Source organism: Lissotriton helveticus, chromosome 7 (assembly GCF_964261635.1).
Source record: "Lissotriton helveticus chromosome 7, aLisHel1.1, whole genome shotgun sequence".
Taxonomy (NCBI): Eukaryota; Metazoa; Chordata; class Amphibia; order Caudata; family Salamandridae; genus Lissotriton; species Lissotriton helveticus.
In genome coordinates, this window is record NC_136068.1 from 1,738,274,125 (window position 1) to 1,738,295,422 (window position 21,298).

The window sequence follows — 21,298 nt, forward strand, 5'->3', positions numbered from 1 at the left end:
AGCAGAACATATTTTTCAAAGATTATATATTGACACCATTACACTGGAATCTAAAGGGCTCCTCCATAGTGAAGAGACGCTGCATAAGCCCATCTGCTGTCCGGGGGCAAGCTGATAGAGACGCCGTGAGCATGCAAGCCCTATGCGGGGAGAGGAGATGTGCACGCATACGGAGTGCACATGTCCTGTCCCCCTTCGGACAAGTAACTGACGACAATAGATCTTGCCAAGGCGAGCTACGCATGCGTTGCTTCGCTAGGCGAGACCTAAAAAAACAGAGGAGAAAGGAAGGGTGGAAGGAAAGAAATGAGAATTGAAATGAGGAAGAACAAGTGGAAGGTAGGATGAAAGGGTGAACGATGGGTAAAACAATGAAGGAATAGAAGATGGAAGGATGGGTGAAAGAAGGGTGAAACAATGAATGGATAGAAGATGGAAGGATGGGTTAAAGAAGGGTGAAACAATGAATGGATTGAAGGTGGGAGGATAGGTGAAGGAAGAGTGAAAAATGAATGGATAGAAGGTGGGGGAAGGAGGGGTGAAACAATGAATGGATAGAAGGTGGAAGGATGGGTGAACGAAGGGTGAAACAATGAATGGATAGAAGGTGGAAGGTTAGGTGAAGGAAGAGTGAAACAATGTATGACAGAAGGTGGAACGATGGGGAAGGAGGGGTGAAACAATGAATGACAGAAGGTGGAAGGATGGGGAAGGAGGGGTGAAACAATGAATGGATAAAAGATGGAAGGATGGGTGAACGAAGGGGGAACAATGAATGGACAGAAGGTGGAAGGATGGGGAAGGAGGGGTGAAGCAATGAATGGATAGAAGGTGGAAGGATAGGTGAAGGAAGAGTGAAACAATGTATGACAGAAGGTGGAAGGATGGCGAAGATGGGGTGAAACATTGAATGGATAGAAGGTGGAAGGTTAGGTGAAGGAAGAGTGAAACAATGTATGACAGAAGGTGGAAGGATGGGGAAGGAGGGGTGAAACAATGTATGACAGAAGGTGGAAGGATGGGGAAGGAGGGGTGAAACAATGAATGGATAAAAGATGGAAGGATGGGTGAACGAAGGGGGAACAATGAATGGACAGAAGGTGGAAGGATGGGGAAGGAGGGGTGAAGCAATGAATGGATAGAAGGTGGAAGGTTAGGTGAAGGAAGAGTGAAACAATGTATGACAGACGGTGGAAGGATGGGGAAGGAGGGGTGAAACAATGTATGACAGAAGGTGGAAGGATGGGGAAGGAGGGGTGAAACAAAGAATGGATAAAAGATGGAAGGATGGGTGAACGAAGGGGGAACAATGAATGGACAGAAGGTGGAAGGATGGGGAAGGAGGGGTGAAGCAATGAATAGATAGAAGGTGGAAGGATGGGTGAAAGAAGGGTGAAACAATTAATGGATAGAAGATGGAAGGAGGGGTGAAACTGAATGGATAGAAGGTGGAAGGATAGGTGAAGGAAGAGTGAAACAATGAATGGATAGAAGGTGGAAGGATGGGGAAGGAGGGGTGAAACTGAATGGATAGAAGGTGGGAGGATGGGTGAAAGAAGGGTGAAACAATGAATGGATAGAAGATGGAAGGATGGATGAAAGAAGAGTGAAACAATGAATGGATAGAAGGTGGAAGGATGGGGAAGGAAGGGTGAAACAATGAATAGATAGAAGATAGAAGGATGGGTGATAGAATGAATGGGAAACAACCTTTACAATGCAGTCATTACATCGCACTACACTTGCAACGCAGACATTACATCGCAACACCCCTTACAACGCATGTCACTACAACGCAGGCATTATAATGCATACCAATGCAACGCATGACACTACATTGCATGTCACTACAACGTAGGCATTAAAACGCAAACCATTACAACGCATATCATTACAATGCATAGTACCCCTACACTATCCAACACTTACCCTACTGTTGCAGCCCCTGGGGTTAGAATAGTAATTTTAACCCCTACACTATCCAACACTTACCCTAGTGTTGCACCCCCTGGAGTTAGAATAGTAATTTGTACACCTACACTATCCAACACCTACCCTACTGTTGCACCCCCTGGAGTTAGAATAGTAATTTGTACCCCTATACTAGTCAATACTTACCTTAAATGCAATGCAATGGTATGCGTTGTAATGGTATGCGTTGTAAAGGTAGTATGTGATGTACTGGAATGCGTTGTAAAGGTAGTTTTTTAATATGCGATGTAGTGTCATGCGATGTAATGGTATGTGTTGTAGTGGATATTGCCATGTAAAAACTGCGTTGTAAGTGCATGCGTTGTAAATGTATGCATTGTAACTTCAGGAGTTTAAGGGTGAATAGAACAAATGGTAAAATAATGGATGGAAGATTGAAATGATCAATGGGTTAAAAGGTGAATGAATAGAAGAAAGAAGAATAAACAGAGGGCAAGAGTGAAAGGATGGATGGGTGATTGGATGGATAAATGGACACAGATATGATTGGTGAATGCGTGAAAGAATGGCAGCACATCTGAAAGAGTGAAATAATGAATGGATGGAGGGAAGGCTGAAAAGATTTACAGATGAACTGTTAACTAGAGGCTTGGTGTGAGGCTAGATGTGCTGTCGAGTGGGGGTTATGTTACATTTCTGACTACTCCCTTGATGCAAGTGCTGGTAATGAAGTACACAAATTTTGTGCTGCACTACACGTAGGAGATTTTGCGACCTACTAGTGACGATGAAAGCCCAGTAGAACAGATTCAGCCACGTGGCAGGCTCTGTGCTGAGCTGTGCACCAAAATCAGCTCTGCCAAAAATATGGAAGTCAACGCCACTCTGCAGGAGGCCATGTCTTTGTGGGGCACAGCCATGTGGGGTACAGTGGGTCGGGGCAGCCAAACCTACCCTGAAAGCCGTCCCTAGACTGAGGACCGCCATGAGAATGCCACAGGGGCACCTTGGACAGTCAGGGCCTTGTCAGCCTCTCATGTACCTGACTGACACACCCCAGCCCTACCGGCCTTGCAGGGGGTCCGGCTCATAGCGCATAGCTCCAGATGCGCACGCACCCATCTGATTTCTGCCCTGTTTTTGCTTTACAGACCTCTCTTTGAAGCCTTCTTCGTGCGGCCCTTGCTGGTGGCTTCATCTCCTGCTTCTCAGCGCCGGGGGCCCGCATGTGTGACATGCGTCAGCGGCCACATCCTCAGTGGCCAGACCCGGTGTCAGGGGCTTGCTCACACTTCAAGAAGGGGCGAGCAGAGCATTTCCGCCCCTCTCGCTCTGTCTGCAGTTTGGCACAGACTTCAGAAGACTGCCTGAGGCGCAGACGGCTGAATCCCCCGGAGGTAAAACGAATGAATATTGCATGAGAGAATGAGGGCTACAGAAGCGCCTTAAGGCGCTTGGTAATGGAGGGGTGAGTTAGATGTTTGTGAAAGGAGCAGGGTGTAGCGCTGGGGCATAAGATCACCACAGCAGTGCGCATTTCTGACCGGCTCTCTGGGCGTTGTGTGGAAATTTGGTGCGGTAATACGGTAATACCGCAGCCGGTGAATACCGGTCCGTGTGATGCTGTATTTACCAGCTGCAGCGACATTGTCATGTCATTTGCCTTAGGAATGGGCATCACACAGAGAGAGCATGCTTCGCCTTGTTCCGGGCTGCACGAACTCAGAATGGGTGTTTTTGTCTCCAAACATTCCGTCTGTTTTACCTCCTGAAATGGCGTGGGCAAAAACATGGGTCTGCGTGCAGTAATTACCCCTAATACACCGTACACGTGTTCCTGATTCGGGTACACTCATAATGACGGCCGGAGTCAGCCCACTAACGCGCCTTGCATCTTCCCAGGCCGGTGACGTGAAAGATACGACCCCGGTCACGGTGTCAATGCAGGGCCTCACCCCAGAGGCTGCCTGGAATGTGACGCAATGTGTGGAATGTAAATGCACCGAAACGCTTCAAGATGCATGACGCATGCACACTCTGAGGCTGCGAACTTACATTCATGTTATGTTTATCGTGTGGCCACCTTATAGTTGAGTTATGTCAGCCTCCCTCGGAACCCAAGGAAAAAGGAAATATGAACAGATACAAAGAGTTGTGACATATTCACGGTGGTTGTGTGGTGCTCATGATAATCGAAGACTGAAGCAGGGACAGGTCACGCTCACATCTGATCAAACTGTGATGCAAAAACACCCTGATCTGGCTATAGGATACGAGGTAACAACTATGGCCTGCCATCTAGAAATGGCGACCCCTAGCATGAATGCGGAAGGCTCTAGTGTTAGTGAGATTTGTGTCAGCAAAAAGTTATTGTCACCACATAAGCAAAGGCAAAGAATGACACATAACAGGCGCAGGCTTGACAACTAGCTGGCTGTACTAGGGTCAGTGCTTAATTTGTAAGAAAAAAATAGGTGCCAGGGCTGTCATGAGGAGGCCACTGCAGCTTGCCCCTGCCATGCTGCTAGTGATAGTGACACCACAACTACTAACAATCAGACTCCTGTAAATTTTACAAGTTGGACTATTCCAGGATCCCAAAGCTATAATAATGGTTTGGGAGGCAGATAATCGTCATTTTAACCCGTTCGGTGCTGATGACGGCTCCCGGCCGTCATGAGTTACGGTGGACGTGTGCTGATGACAGCCGGGAGCCGTCATGACCACGCCCGCGATCGGAATGTCCCACACAGGCGCGGAATTCCGGCCGCAGCCAGGGGGTTAATGTATATTGAATTAATAATTGACAGCTGTTGTGGTCATCTCAGACAGCGCCACCTCATGACAAACTGTCACAAGAGCCAGTGTTGACAATAAGTGCAGGTGCTGAGCACCGGAAATCACCTACTCAAATTAAGCACTGACTAGGACACATTAAATACAATAGGAGTCACAGTGCTGGCTGTTGAGTTAAGTCTCTAAAATAGCATAAGATAAACCTCACCCTGTATCCCTTAGATGAACAACTATTATAGTTAACTCTGGCATTTGTTGGTATGTATTATGAGCCCATTAGGTTTAAAAGCACATCAGAGTTCCTATATTTATGGTGCCTTCAAAATCAATACAAACAAAATATATGTCTAGAATAATAAGGTCTCAATAAAGACTGTCCCCTTTATAAAAATAGCTTGAAGTTATTGACACATCTCATTATTTCATTTGGGTCTGAACACACCTGGTGGTCCGTGTATCTATAGTGCCTTTAAAATACATAGAAAAAGGGACACTTTGTACCCGGACTCTTTACCTAAACGATGCCAACCCTGCATCTACCATACACGCCTGACTTGCAAGAGGAGCCTGGAAGGAAGAAAAAAAATTCCTTGTGCTGTCGGGCGCCTCAATGTCACACGAGTATAATAGGTTAGGGAACCTGGGGATTGTAGGCAGGCACTGTGTATGAATGTACCATATGTAATGTGAAGCGTGGGACAGGTAGTGTCAGTATGATGGTTACATGTGTAGCATGTGATGTAAATGGTGGACCAATTCTTTAAATTAAAACAGGAGACCCTGTGGTAGTATGAGGCTCATGTGCTGTGTAGGGCAACGTCAGCTACAATTAAAGTATTGATTTGGATCTGTGCAGCATGATGCACGTTAAACATACACCTTTTGTAGGTAAGATGGTGCACTTCAGATGTTGAAAGTGCAACTATTTTGTGCTATTTCATCGCCTTCCCTTATGACCAAAATATCATCTTTGTAACAATTATATCTTCAGATCACCGGTACCTCGATGGGCGGCACTTTAGCCCCCCTGTGGCTTATCTTTATATGCATTCAATAATGAATGGATGAATTGTTCCACAACAACAATGCTACTATAAATTTAACAATAATTCAACACATAACTTAAATAAAAATCTAATACATATTAAATATAAATGTTCCTGTGGGAAGCTCTTAAGAGGGTCCAACGTTGAGCCCGAGTGACCATGGAGCATGATCTTTGATGTGTTACTCTTAGAGTACAACATTCACCATTAATCCCCAAAGCTTCTTGGAGCTAAAGTAAACGCACAGTCCACAAGGAAGACACCTACCAGTTGTATAGATGAGTGTTTAGAAGTCTTCAAAATTGAATATTTGTTTTAGCCCGAAGATAAATTTGTAGGAAGTTCCACATTTTTACTCCAGCCACAGAAAAAGCTCTGTCACTGGTTTTATTCACTGAACCAGGTTTCATTCACTGAACGAATGATTGATAGTTGACTGAAAAGCGTGTAAAGTACTGAGAGAATTCTTTTGCTGAGAAAATCTGGTGCTTTTCATAAAGTATTTTTTGTACTATTATCAATGATTTATACACTCCTATTCTCTATAGGAATTAATGTATCAGCTATAATACCAGTGAAATATGAGCACCTCTAGCAGTGGTGGCCGTCACAAACAAAGCGCGGTGGGGCGGGTTTAGGGCATGCGGGAGGAGGAGCACAGGGGGAGGACGCGTGGGGGGGTCGAATATAAACTACAAAACAACTTATCTTAAGGTGCCGGCACCCTCCCACGTCACGCTTCCTCTTCTCTTCCTTGTCCCAGCATACAATGGGACTAATACATCACAGACTCCCATCCCATCTTGAGCGGGCTGAAAAGATGCTCCGCTCAGGGCAGGGAGTCCATGGGGGTTTCTCCAACCCGGCTGTTCAATGAAGCCCGGCTGGAGATACCTAAGTGCGCATGTGTGTTTTGGTCAGCCTGAGACTGCCAGCCAAACACATATGCACACTTAGGGACTGCACACAGCACTCCTCCTCCCGTGCCTCACCCAGCCCCTCCCTGCTCAAGCTGGCTCAGAGCCGGCTAATGAAAATTAAAACAATTCCAGAACATTGTTTTATTTTTTATTTGCTGGCTCTAAGCAAGGCAGTGCAGCATTCTAAAACCAAGTGCAATTGATGGATGGTTGATTGAGGAGAAGAAAGGCAAATGAGTACCCTAATCTAGCCTAAATTGGATAAGAGAAGTCATCACTCGAATATGAAAATTATCTTCAATAAAAGGAGAGAAGTGCCCTCAGAGTTGACAGCTGCCAGACACAAAAATGGACACTTTTGTTGGTTAAGATTATTGATGTCAGTGCTCTAATTATGAACAGATTTAGCAAGCAGAGAACATGGACTCATTTCACGGAGGCAATTTAAGAAGTTTGATATAAATGGTTGATCTGAAGTTAGCAGACGCCCCATTTTAGATTGATTGAGGTTCAGAAAGTTTTAAAACATCCATGAGTAAATAATAGGCAGTCTTTTCTATAGGGAGCAGAAACATTCTTATGACATTTCTTCCACGCGAGGCAGAAGAGGAGCTGAGTATCTGAGAACATAAAAATGCACTTCCATCTGATGGAGTACCAGAGCCAAAGGGTGCATCTAAATATTAAATACTATCAGGTATAAAACAGATCCCCGAGGGACCCCACATTTTAGGATTCTGAAATTAGATCAAAATGGATGAAAGACCATTGATTGTTGTCTATATTTAAGAAATAAGATCAGCCATTTAAGGGGAGTTCATGGAACACTAATATTTTGGAGCCCCAGACATTATTATAGAGTGAATAATGGACAACTTGTTTATTGTTGCTTTTTGCAAATAGTATGTATTCTCTTTAGGGGAAGTTGAGCTTCAGTCAGATCTGAGTGTGGTGCGGACAGTGTGTAAACGGTTGGGTGTCTTTAGAGTTGCGTGTCTTCGGGGGCGTGGCTTGACTGCCGAGCGGAATGGCTGCCTGAAAGCGCAGCTCCGCCGATCGGGTGAATTAATCCGTCATTTATCCGTTCTCCTCCGACTCTGGGGCTCGGGTCTGAGGTCCCGGACAGGCGCGGAACACTCCGCTACATCTGGCGGTGCCTGCTTGAGCTGCGCCCAACGTATCGCTGCACATCGCCCCCCTGATCTGCTGGCGCTGAGAGGCCTGCGGCATCATGCGAGGCCGGGGACTTGCGCAGAGACTGGCCGACCGGAAGTGGTAGGCGACCCGGCGTAGCGCTTGCTGACTGTGCAGCTGTGGCCGAAGACTGGGACCCTGAATGCGCCCACTGCTCCTGGCCGCCTGGCGTCGGCGACTGCAGGCGGAGACAGCCGCTAGCACCGGTGGGCTGACCGCTGGCGTGCAGGCGCCTGACTGGCGAAGAGAAGCCGCCTGACACCGAGTGCGGCGCGGCCCGTGAGCCCGGGACGCAAGGCGGGGCGGAGACGCTCTGGCGGAGGTAAGGAGCTGGTGGTCTGCCGGGTGTGTGTGGCCCCGCTGCGCGGACCGGGAATCTGCTGACTGAGGCACCTTCGGCCCCCTTCTCCGTGTGAACTACCTGGTGGGGCACTGATTGGGAGCGGAGGTGTGCACGCCGCCATTTTGTCCCCGCGGATGGACCGCGCCTCTGGCAGTGGGCGCCGACAGTTCATCACTCCCTGCTGGGGGGTCCTTGCTGCACTGTATGGACGTCTGCGCTGCGGGGCCTTGCGGCTGAAAGACTTTCCGCACTTCTGCCCCAACTAGCCGATTACATCCGCTGACTGTGGCACAGAGTCACCCTGCTGAGTATTTTTGGCGCTTGCTGCGCTGGGCTAACGCGAGGACGCTGCTGTCCATACATTAGGCGCCGAGTGGCGGAGAGCTCCCCGCGGACTCCTGGCCCGTCACAGCCATGGGCAAACCAGACACCCGGCAGCCCAAGATAATGTTCAATAGATCGACGAAGAAAACACAGGGCCAGGAACCACTAGATCAGGAGCCTTCGGGGTCGGCCCAACCAGCGATGCCGGCAGACGACGTCAAGGCAATGTTTCAGGACTTGAAAACGAGCCTGAAAGGCATAGATGACAAAATGGACGCACTGGCTGCACGGATGGACGGAATGTCCAGGAGAATGGACAAACAAGATGGTGTCATCGGGGTGCTGGAGACGCGCGTGACGGACACGGAGGAATGTCAGTCAGACCTGGATAAGAAATTACGTGGTATGGACAAAATACTCTCCCTGATCCAAATGAAGAATGAGGATTTGGAAGCGAGGTCCAGAAGGAACAACGTGCGCGTCACAGACGTTGCAGAAACGACGGACATTGCGAATATGGAACAATATGTGGAGCAAATGATGAAAGACCTGTTTGGGGAGCATCTCTCCCCCATGTTTCTGGTGGAGAGGGCACACCGCTCACTAGGCCCGGTGCCCAAGCCTGGAGCTGCGCCTAGAACGATTCTTGCACGTGTGCTGAACTATAGAGACAGAGACACAATCCTGAGGCTGGCGCGCAATGTTGCGGATTTGCAGTACAAGGGAAATCACATTGCCATGTATCCGGATTTCACTCTTCAGGTGCAAAATGCGCGTCGAGAATTTTTGCCCGCTAAGAAAGCTTTCCAGCAAACAGGCACGAAATACTCTCTGATTTACCCGGCCAAACTGAGGGTGCAAGGTCCGGGTAAACCCACATTTTTCACGGACGCAAAAGCGGCATTAAAATATGCCAACCAGCTCGCTAGAGACATGAAGGGACGTTCGGAGGCCGACAACCGCAGGGACACTGACCAGCTAAGTGATATTGAATAATGTCCTGTATTGTTGGGTGCGCTGCCACTGGGGCTTGTATGTTAGGGGGGAGGATGTGGCGTGGTACGCAACCGGTTGGGGCACTCACTGCTTAACTGTGAATGTACTGTGTTCAATACTGCGTGCTCCAGACAGTGCTTTTTGAATCATTGATGCTTTACATGGTCCGGGGCTCGGTGGGCCCTGTAGCGTACAGAGTCGGGATGCGCTCGATCGCCCTGTCAAGAGTACAGGGTTAGAAGGCATAAACCTGCGCACCCCAAGGGATGTCTCCCACTTCTTGTTTTGAGCATACTATGCTGATGTTCTTTGGTTCTGTTGGGCTGTTACGGGGAGGGGTGAATGCACGACCTAATTGGGGGGTTGGAGCGGGTGGGGAGGGTGGATTGAGGGTTCGTTTTGCTGTGTTGGTTCCATTACGCTGTGAGAAATCTGTGGTGAATACGTCACTAAACATCTCTTTTCCTGTGGTCGTTTACAATTATGTGAAGTACTGGGTATGGCTGCTGTCGAGGCCGTCTACACGACGGCCCAGGTGGTTGGGGCATCAAAGCTGTATACTCCCTGTCTCTCACTCCTTCACTGTCCGCTTGCCCATTGATGCGTTGAAATCGTGATGGCCCCTGTAGCGAGCTCAGAGACTGCAGTGCCCGATAGCTCGACGGGCCGCCCCGAGTTGAAGTCCATCACATGCTTGTCCTGGAATGTCCGTGGTATGAATGACAGGCGGAAGGCGAGAATGGTGCATGCCTATTTGCTGAGGAAACATATTGATATTTGCATGCTGCAGGAAACACATCTAGATTCCAGGGATGCCCCACAACTAAAACACGCGCGCTGGGGAGAAGTGGTGCATGCCCCGTACTCGAGTTATGCAAGAGGGGTGGCGATTTTGGTCCGCAGGGGCCTGCATTGGGTGACACAACAGGTGCTGAGGGATGGGGAAGGGAGATACATCTTGATATTGGGAATGCTGTGCGGAATGAAGACGCTGCTTGTGAATGTATATGGCCCAAATGATGACAATCCCGACTTTTATGAGGATCTGTGGGGAAAAATGCGTCCATTTAGCGATGCTGCGATCCTATGGTCAGGTGATTTCAATGTGGTGCTATCTGACACACTAGATCGCCAGGGTGCTGCCCGCGAGCATCACCCGAAAGCAGCTGAGGCATTACGGGGCATTATCATGGAAGCGTCCCTGGTGGACTCCTGGAGGCAACTGAACCCCCACACGCGGGCGGGCACTTGCATGTCGGCTCATAGGGCCGCTTGGTCGAGGCTAGATTACTGGCTGCTCTCCAGGGATATGCATACTTCGGTATTGACTGCATTGCACTTCCCCAGATCGCTGTCGGACCACGCGCCCGTGAGTGTATCGCTGGCCACCCCCGCCCAATATGCCCAGCCGTTCAGCTGGCGTTTCCCGTCACAAGCCTTGCTTGATCAGGTGTTCAAGGAAGAGCTACGAGAGAAACTAGAAGAATTCTTTGATTTAAATGAAGGTACTGTGGAATCGCCTGGCACGCTTTGGGAAGCCTGTAAGGTAGTAACTAGGGGGCATTGCATGGCCCTGAAAACGGGTATACTCCGATCCATCAGGTCCACATTGAATGCTCTAGAGCGAGAATTGGCAGCTCTTGAGGTTGAGATGGTTGGGTCGCCCACTGCCGGGAGCAGAGCGGCGTTCAGGACTAAATTGACGCAGTATCAGGAGGAGGCTGATAGGGAGGTGAAGTACTTGCATAAATACGCTCAGGCCCGGAGATACGGTGAGGGCGATCGTCCTGGCAGGACGCTGGCCGCGATGCTTAGTAAGCCCAGAGGTGCGGACTGTATTTTGGAACTGGTCACTGAGGCTGGCGAGGCAGTCAGAACTCCTGACGATATATTACACACTATGGCCGACTACTACGAGAACCTATACACCTCCAAGATTCATCCGACAGATGGGATGATAGCTGACTACCTAGACACTGTTGCACTGGCATGGTTCAACAACGGTGCACGGGAATATATGGACTTACCATTGACGCAAGACGACATACGTAGGACAATAGCTGCCATGCCTTCTGGCAAAGCACCAGGACCCGACGGCCTAACGGCGTCCTTCTACAAGGAATACGCTGACATCGTTGTCCCGAGGTTACATAGGGTGTACATGGAAGCAATCGAAACTGGGTGTCTTCCCCCCACACTCCGTGAGGCCATGATAATAACGCTCCTAAAGCCGAATAAAGATCCTGCGAATCCGGATTCCTACAGGCCACTCTCGTTGATCAATCTAGACGCAAAAATCTATGCTAAACTGCTGGCAGAACGACTGACACCGATGATACCCCAGATAGCGCTCTCTGATCAGTCTGGATTTGTGGCGGGCAGGTCTACCTCGCACAACTTGCGCACACTCTTTGGACTGCTCCACTACCTCGACCCCGGGGTCCAAGCCACTGCCGCCTTGCTGGATGCCACCAAGGCATTTGACTCCCTCGAATGGAAGTTCCTACAAGCTCTGTTCGTTAGGATGGGCTTCAGTAAATTATTTATACAGAAAATAGGCATCCTCTACAACTGTCCTATGGCACGAGTGAAGGTCAACGGCAAGGTCTCGCGACCTATAACCATCACTAGAGGGACCAGGCAGGGCTGCCCATTGTCGCCGTTGCTGTTCGCCATTGCAACGGAACCGCTGGCGGCGAGACTCAGACAGCACCACGCTCAGCGGAGTATTGGCTTCACTTCCAGGGGACTGTTGGTGTCCCTATATGCGGACGACATAACAATCTTTATGCGGAACCCGGCGGACAATTTTGATCCCCTCATGAGGGAACTGGTACGGTATGGGGGTTTGACTGGCATCACAATAAATTGGGCCAAATCCTCGATGCTGCCATTAACAGATGGAACGGCGGAATGTTCTACTGAGTTTCCAATCACCTGGGTAGTGGAAGACGTGACCTATTTAGGTGTCCGCATAAGCCGCACGATCCAAGAATTATGGCTCCTGAACTATGGCACGGCAATGGACTGGCTCGAGACAAAGGTGAGGAGGTGGGTCACTTTGCCGCTATCGATGACGGGCCGCATAGCCATAACCAAAATGGTTGTGCTGCCTAAATTGCTGTACCTGTTTGCGAATATACCCCTGCCGCTGACCCTACCCTTTTTCAAACGAGTGCGATCTGCGCTTTTGGATCTGGTATGGGCGGGAAAGCAACCGAGGGTGCAATGGAAGGTATTGACGCTTCCTTTTCGGCAAGGTGGCCTGGCGGCCCCGGACATTGAGCTGTATGCGTACTGCGCTCAGGCCCAGTATCTGCATTTCTGGCAACACCCGATCCCGTATCAGCCCCATGTGGCGATTGAGGAGGACGTTTCGGCACCCATTCCTCTGAACACAACAGTCTACCAAACTTATAAACGTTCGCCGGAGGATGTAAACACCGTGGAGACGGTTCGGTGGGCGTGGCGAAACATAGCAAAACGGGCGAACATCGCTGAACTTTACGCGCCGTCTATGCCGCTGGGCGGAAACCCCTTACTGGGCCCTCTGCAGGACCCGGCGATAACTGAGAGAGCGCGCAACTGCGGGCTTCTTGTCGCTAGTGACCTATACCCAGACGACACGTTTCTGGCGCTGGGCGACATGTGTGCCTCGGACAAGCCGACAGCAACCGAATTGCTCCTTTATTATCAACTTAGAGCGGCCTGCAAGGCACGGTACCCGATGTTCCCTGCTGCCCCGCCCTCGCTCTTAGCGCTAGAGGAGGTGCTGGCGAACAAGTCCCCGAATAAGCTGATTACTAGGATCTATAGGACAACGCAAAACACGGCGCCATGGACAACGCCAGGGTCGAAACTGCAGTGGGAAACGGACATGGAACTACCCATCACGGATAAACAATGGACGTTCTGCTGCAGCCAATTGGAAAACCTATCGCCCAACTATAGGCTGCGACTTATACATTTTAATTTTCTGCACAGGACTTATCGCACGCCTGCGCAGCTCTTCAAAATGGGGTTGCTGTCTGAGTCCCAGTGCTGGCGCTGTGGTGCTGCGGATGCGACCTTCTTCCACATTACGTGGACGTGTCCTCCAGTGCAGCGCTACTGGATAGAAGTGTTTGAGAAGCTGGGGAGAATATTGGGGGAACAGTTGCCTCCTGGTCCATTGGTGGCTCTGCTGGGACTGGTGGCTGATGTACCCCGCGCCTCACGTAAATTGGCGGCTATGTTGCTCCTCCTGGCAAAGAGACAGATTGCACTACATTGGAAACAAAAGACTGCTCCAGAGGTGAAGGGCTGGATTAATTCTGCCTTGTATTGCCGGGATCAGTTAACTACGTATGGGGAACTCCTGCCGCTAAGATCTAGACCTGCTGATATTTGGCAGCCATTGACGGCTTGGTTGAATGTTGGAGACGGGGAGGGTTAGTGAGGAACGGGTGATGGACTTGCAATGCTCTGTTAGACTGTAGCTGAATCGTGGGAAATTGCTTGCTATGTTGCGGTGCTTGTGTGCTGAGACCTGACTGGTGAGCTGCTCGTAGGGGCATAATTGCTGGTGTAGAAATGATTGCGCCTTGCCCGGTGACATGGCTCTGGTCCCCCCCCCCCCCCCCCCCCCCCTCCCGACTTCTCGATCCTGCCCCTTCTCTCATTGTGGCCTCCCAGATATGCTTCACTGACAACGACGAGAAAATGCGCATATGATGTGTCCAGATGTACCACAGCACGGAACTTTGTTGATTTCGTTTCACATGTTTGTTTTCCAGGTTTTTCTTATCTCATTAATACTACACGTAGGCATATTGGAAGTCATGTACGAATATGTATGAAAATTGTCTGAACATTGTGCTCAGACGGATCACTCAGATGCTGCCTCCCTCCGGGTTGTTGGCTGAATAGCAGTGTACTGACTTGTACGTTTGAATAAAAGTCTTTAACCCAAAAAAAAAAAAAAAAAAAGAGTTGCGTGTCTTCAGTCCTTTGATGCATTTGTAGGTGGTGATTTGAGAATAGCATCCAAAGGGGCTCCATACAGAGGTTGAAGAGGGCAGAGGTCATGGATGGAATCCTGGGATGCTCCATAGTTGCTAGGGATCTTCAGGGACCTAGAGGTACCCTTGTGAATAAGCTGGTACCAGCTGGATAGGTATCACAAGGAGCAGTGAAGAATATTACAAGTATATCCCACTCAAGACGTCAGGGTGTAGATAAGAATGGAATAATCGATGGGTTTAAAGGTGTTCCAACAACATCAGGATCTGAGGGTCATCTTTATCTGTGGTCGGGAGGGTGCTGTTGATAAATCTTAGGGTAGCTGGTGCTCTACAGCAGTGAGATCCGAAGCTAGATAGGTCGTCATGCAAGAGACGGTTGACACTGATGTCAACTTGGAACTGTGTGTATCCTGCTTTTTCAATATTATTATTGATAACGGGAAGGTGATCCATGGATCTCTAGCGGGCGAGTCTTTCAAACTCTAGCGTAGGTTTCTTTGGGTGTGGGAGGATCATTCCTGTATTGAGTGCTTTTTGTAAAGTGGTCTTGAGAGAGGGAGGCATCAATAGCAGTAATTTGAGATGAGAGCTGCTCTCTGAGAAGGCTTAGAAGAAGGAGAAGGGTAAGGCATCATCTTCATAGGAAGTGATTTTGAGCGAGTTGAAGAAGTGAGCAATATCTGCAAGAGACTGGGGTGTGAAGGCTGACCGAAGTGCGATGCACTGCGCAGGGGTGGGTGTCAGAAGTGAGACATGCTAGTATATTTGACTAGCTGTCAGGTTCTCTGTTTTTGTTTAACTGAGGTTTTGGTTGAAAGCATTGTACTTGTATGTGGGGTGTTAGATTAGAGGGGCTATCAGGGAGTAGTGCTTGATTGTCTTGAAGGGTGTTCTGAAGGCAGCTTCATTGACGGTGTTGTCATAATTCTGCGCTTTGACTAATATGGTGAGATGTCTGAGTATTGCATATGTCTGAGGTGCTCTATTAGTGAGTATATATGGTTCATGGAATTGTAACTCTTGCCAATAATGTGCACAGGGCTGTCTGACTTGATATATACTTTCCAGGGTCCTGTATCAATAGAAGTACACTCTATATGGCAGTGTACCAATGATGTACACCGGTCATGGTGCTACACTGGTTGGCATATACTGCTGTATATATTAGTGAATACTAGTCAGAGTGCTATTTAAAAGGCTCGTCAATAAATCCTTTGGGCAAGATTTATCAACTCTTTGCTACGGTGTAACGTTAACAACAGGGAGGCAGCCAAGCGCATAGTACTGATTTGTGAACTACTTTTCAGTATAAGGCAGCCAGAAATATCTACTGCTTGTTGTGGCCTCTTTGCAGGGATCAGAGACACTCACAGGTTGTGCCTGGGGTTGTCGCTCTCCTAACTGAGCTTAACAGAACCCCTGCAAGGTCAGAATATGGTGTTTGCACAACTCAGTATTGTAGCCACAAACATGGGGACTGAAAGAGTACTCTACACTTTCTTATGTGCATACACTTGCACTCCAAGCATACACTCATCACTCCTGGAAGTGATGCATTCCTGTAATAAGGAACTCTACAGATGTCCACTTGGAGTACCAGTAGCTCTCTTGTTCACTTCGGGTACAGTTAAGGAACCAGGCATGAAGTCAAGCAACAAACCAGATGTCGCTCAGATATAAAAGTACAGAAATCAGCCCGCCTGGATCTAGAAAACTAGGCGGTGAAGCATGACTTGAGAAAGAGTGGACCTGATGCATTCACTTATTTTGGTGGGTCTCTGGTTGTAATTCTGTCCGTAGGCTCTAAACCTCTACTGAACTAGCAGTGCCCCTACTTGTTGGTAAGGATCCAACAGGACTCCCATACCCTGTCTACTAGATCTTCCTGCAGCCTTGAACTTTGACCTTCCAAATGTACCTCTGAACTTTAATGATTCTGGTTCTACCTGGGCCCCTCTGAATGAAGGTTCAGTTGGTACAGACAAACCACTGGCACCTCCACAGCTGGACTGCCCATGTTGCGGCTGTGTGATCTTCCATCAACTACTGCAGCTCAACCCTACAACACTACCTGTGCCACTGTACACTAATCTATACTTACATATGAAATACCCGACACACAGGAGGTGTGCACCTTCCATCCCACGGCTGAACACAGTATTCATAGTGAGCACTCCCAAGCCCTTACTCACAGAAACAGGGGAAACGTTGTACTGAGCATATCCAGCCCTCTCCAAATCTGCCTCCTGTTGTTACCCTTCAGGATTACATTCTTCACACTGTTACAAAGCCAGGCGAAGAAGGCTCATTGCATGATGTCAACTGAGCTCTACTTTGGCCTTCCCACACTGGTGTGTGCCTGGTACACTTCTCCAAAAACCACACTCTCACCACCAACCTCCCCCAACACTACTCTGCAATCCAGTGCACCACATCTGCCCTCCTTGTGCCATCTGTCTCCAAAGTTTAACCAGCAGAATGGCCTGTCATGTCCCTCACTCTGCAAATCTCATATCACTGTTTCTTTTGCACATTCCCGAGGCTGCCACCCTCCCTGGATCCAGAAGCTCAACGCACTGCCACCGTCTGAGTTGTATCTGCTTCAGTATTGAAAGCTGAAAGTGCTTCTAGTTCCCTCTAGCGTGCCTGGCCAAGACCTCCTGGCGCCCCAGCCCTGCCTCTCACTGCACTTCCTCCCACATAGGTACTGGGAGGAACCCCTTTTCCACATGTGCATGCTTTCATAACATGCAGTACATGCACATTATAGGGTATCCTCCCGCGAAGTGCTTTACTAATATTTGAATTTACTTCTTGTTTTCTGTTCACTTACTGTGACATTTAGCATTATTATTCCACTTCTGTGGAAGTGCATGTTTTTTTTATTGAATTTTTTTTTTAAACTCTACTTTTTATGCGGAAATATCTACCTAAATAGACCGCATCATCATTGAAGCATGTTGTTTTGTGTTAATTCACTTAAAATTAATGGATGTTTTCAACTTTTTAAAATAGAGGTTATAGTTTGGTGTTCTTGTCTGACTTTCTTTACTCGGCAGCCATTTTTGTGAGGGTAGTTACCAGGCTGCTTCTCTGAACCTGATCTGGGTGTCTTGTATATGGGAATTTGAAACCTTTTTGCAGGTCCTGACTATTGCCACTGATACTGGGATAGCAAATCCAGTGACCACAACAATATCTTCCAGACTGTGTAAACCGAGATTGCAAGCTGAATTGACTCTGGGAGCCTTATGATCCCGGGGTAAATCTAGGTAAAGTGCTCTGAGTAGGCGCATTTTACGAATTAAGAGTAACATAGCTGGCGGAAACCTCAACCAAGCACCTTGGAATTGAAGGCTCAGAACTGAGGAGCAGAGATTGTGAACCGAGAACATGTACATTTTCTAATTAAAACATAGACTCTGGCTTTTAACTAAAAACAGTTTTCAGGGATACCTTGCGTTTGGCTTGCTCTAGAGTTTTTGACCACGTGACAGGAGATCTGGGGCCCTACGTATCATATCTTCTCACCCTCACATAGAGAGTTGCAAATGTGTTTGCGAATCACAAGGTCAACAATGTCATTCGTTGCGAATCGCTAGAAAAATGGAGAAGCAAAGCGACATCCCTCTCTTGTTTGTGATTGGCAGGTAATTTATCAATGGTTTGGGACCACTCCATTTGTGTCAAATCACTGAATGAGTACCCGCTGCCCATGTCAGTCATTGACCGTTCACTCAAACTCTCCATGAGGCCCATCATGAATGTCAACTGTGATCAGGGATGACTAGTTATCAGTCCCACTGACACCAGCCTGCTCTCCCCTTTCCCTTTTGCAATGTGACTCTTTCTGGGGCTGGTTTAGATTGGAGATCCAGACACAAGAGTCTGCCATCTTTTGCAGACATCTGTCTTTGCATTTGGAGCATTCATAAGTATTTGCAGGAAGAATCCTAATTCATGGATATTGCTGAGTCAGATATTCTGGGAGTGCTTCCAACGTGGCCTTTTGCACCGCGCTTCGATGCAATCCAGTTCATAATACAGGGCATTTTGGTTGGTGAGAAAGGGGTCTGCAAGGTCTGGATGTGAGTTGATCACAGGTAATATGACCTCTGGTGTCTTCTATTGGTGGATGAAAGGTGGGAATGGAAGATAGTGTTATAGCAAATCTGCTGTACCCCTAATCTCTTGTTTTCATGTTCACAGCTTTTAGGTCTGCGCAGATAGTTGGTAGTGAGAGGCAGTGACTTCACGCCGGAGGATGTCGTGTTCCAGAATACTGGGGATCTTCTTCACCTCCTGCAGCATCGCCTTGACACTGATCTCCCTTGTGACTGATTTCTGGATGATCAATTACAATCAGCTTGCACACTGGGGTCTCTGGCATCTTTGTACTAATGGAGGGTGTTTTGATGTGACGGCAGGCACAGGTAAGCAATGGTACTCTCAATGCATCAACCCTTAAGCCTCAAGCCAGAGCTTCAAGAGGGAGAGGGCAGTTCATTCTCTCCACCTTTTTGATTCTGGGCCTCTCTGTGGAGAAAGCCAACTGAGAGGGAGGTCAGTACCTCTTGTGATGGGAATTTATAGGTAGGAATTCTTCTATTCTATTAGCACTTATATAGCGCATAGCTACCCGTAGGCATCCCAGTGCTGCTAGTGCAGAGTCAACTCTACCAGGAATCAGAGGACGGTGTTCTGGAATAACCACGTTTTAAGTGACTTGCGGAAGCATAGTTCATTTGTGATGGATCTCAGGGAGATGGGAAGGGTATTCCACAATTTAACTGCATTGTGGCAAAAGGATCGACCTCCTCATCTGGATCTTTTAATCAAAGGGATCTTGCCGAAAAACACATTAGAGGAATGCAGAGTATGTCCTGGAAGATTTGGGGAGTCAGAGATCGAGAGATAACATAACAGGTGTATTTGTAAAGTGCACGATTACCCGTAGGTGTCTTGGCGCTGAATAACAGATGTTTATTGTTACCCAACTCAATGGTACTCATTTTATCGGCCTCAGATGGATGAAAGGCTGAGTGGACCCGCCAGGATTTGAACCTGTGCCCATGAGGTCGAACACAGGCCCCTGCAATGGACGCATTAGTCCACTGAGCCACCAGACCCGGTGATCAGTTGCCCTCTTTCCATGAGGTCCCTGTGGGCGATGCAGAGAGATTTGAATTTAATCCACTCTACCACTGGGAGGCAATGAAGAGCCTTGAGGCCTTGTCGTGCAGAATAGGGTCTGGGGACATTGTCAAGATTCGGGCAGCTGAGATCTGCATTGTCTATAATTTATTTAATGTCTTTTTAGGGGGTCCCAGGCAGTGGCGTAACGAAACTTTAGGCCCCCCCCCTGCAAAGTACATGTAGGGACCCCCCCACGCTCCGGGCCCAGTCAGGGTTTCTGAAGCCTGGGGCCGTACATATTGACATATGGGGCACCAGGGACTCAGGGCCACCTGCACCGCGGGGACTGTTGGGGTCATTGTTATGCTACTGCTTGACCTCACTGTCACAGGTTCGCCCCCCAGTGGCTTCACTCAGCAGTTCATCCTTTTGAGGTTGATAGAATTAGTACCATTGAGACTTCGGAAGTAGTGCACATCTGCTACACTGCCCTAAGAAATGCCAGGAGAACATGTGCTTTAAAATACACGTTAGGTTATATTTTCAGAGCAACAAGCCTTAGATTTCATGGGGCATTCCTCTCGAAGTTCCAAGGTATGGAAGGTATGGTATTGAAAAAAAAAAAAACCGAAATAGCATGCAGTTCCTGCGACAGTCTGTTTATCAGAGCAAACACAAGGACTGGGCCACTCCAGAAGGATCAAGAGATATTCTAGCTCCTTCCAAAAGTGTGGGCAGGTCTCCTCTTGTAGCCACAATGGCACTTCATGATGTTGGCACAGTGGGCAGTCACCAAGCGTGGCTTACACATGGAGCAGGCTGTGCTAGGTGTATGAGAATGATCATGTGGTACGTATGGATTGTCTTATGTGTCACTCTACAAGAGAATGAAGATAATCACAAAAAATACATACTATAATGATAGACTCAAAGTGAGGACAATCCTGAGTCTTCCTTAAACAAAGCATCACTGGCAAGGTCGTTCACCTGGAGGGCACCAAAGCAACAACTAGCAGAAGGTATTCAAATGCCAAGGGTCTCATACAGTCTGGAGTTAACTGGTCGCCCTACTGCAAGGGAAGACAAAAGACCTCATTGATGGCTTGCGTTCAAGGAGGGTTAGAGACATCTTGGTTGTTGCTTGGTGACTTCAATGGCAGGATGTTCGTGAGGGCGCTGCAAGGAGGACTTCCATGTGTTGTGGACAACTCTTCTTCTCTGAAACCATCTCAAGAGGAAAGCAACCCAGAAGCTTCCAACCTTCAGAAAGACTGCCAGGAGTATTCCAGTGATAGAGCGCGCAGGTCACCCGACTATAATGTTACCAACATGCACACTTGGGCCCATAAATTTAATTCACCGTTACTAATTTAATCGGGTTACCTACACTCTACTACCAGTAATCCAGAATACTAACTAATTCCTATACCTTGGTCTTACCAATTCTTGTCCTTTGGCACCTATGATCACACTGGATCAGGGAGCTAGCTGCAAAGATAAGCAGTCTAAAATAACCATTTATAACATTTGCACTCTTTATAATAACCACAGACTCAGGAAGTTTTGAAAACATTTATCTAGTCTTCATCAATATTAGAAAGCATGAAG

At 48.2% G+C, this 21,298-nt stretch overlaps 1 protein-coding gene across 1 annotated transcript in view; it reads left to right on the plus strand.

Moving 5' to 3' along the window:
- Positions 1-3,208: 3,208 nt before the first annotated feature.
- LOC144770725 (lens fiber membrane intrinsic protein-like) overlaps positions 3,209-21,298 on the plus strand; it is a 62,838-nt gene continuing 44,748 nt past the window's right edge. The window contains exons 1-2 of the mRNA XM_078655459.1: positions 3,209-3,329; positions 18,764-18,987. Of these exons, the coding sequence (XP_078511585.1) occupies positions 18,819-18,987 (169 nt within the window). The 5' untranslated portion in view covers positions 3,209-3,329; positions 18,764-18,818. The remainder of the gene's footprint in view (positions 3,330-18,763; positions 18,988-21,298) is intronic.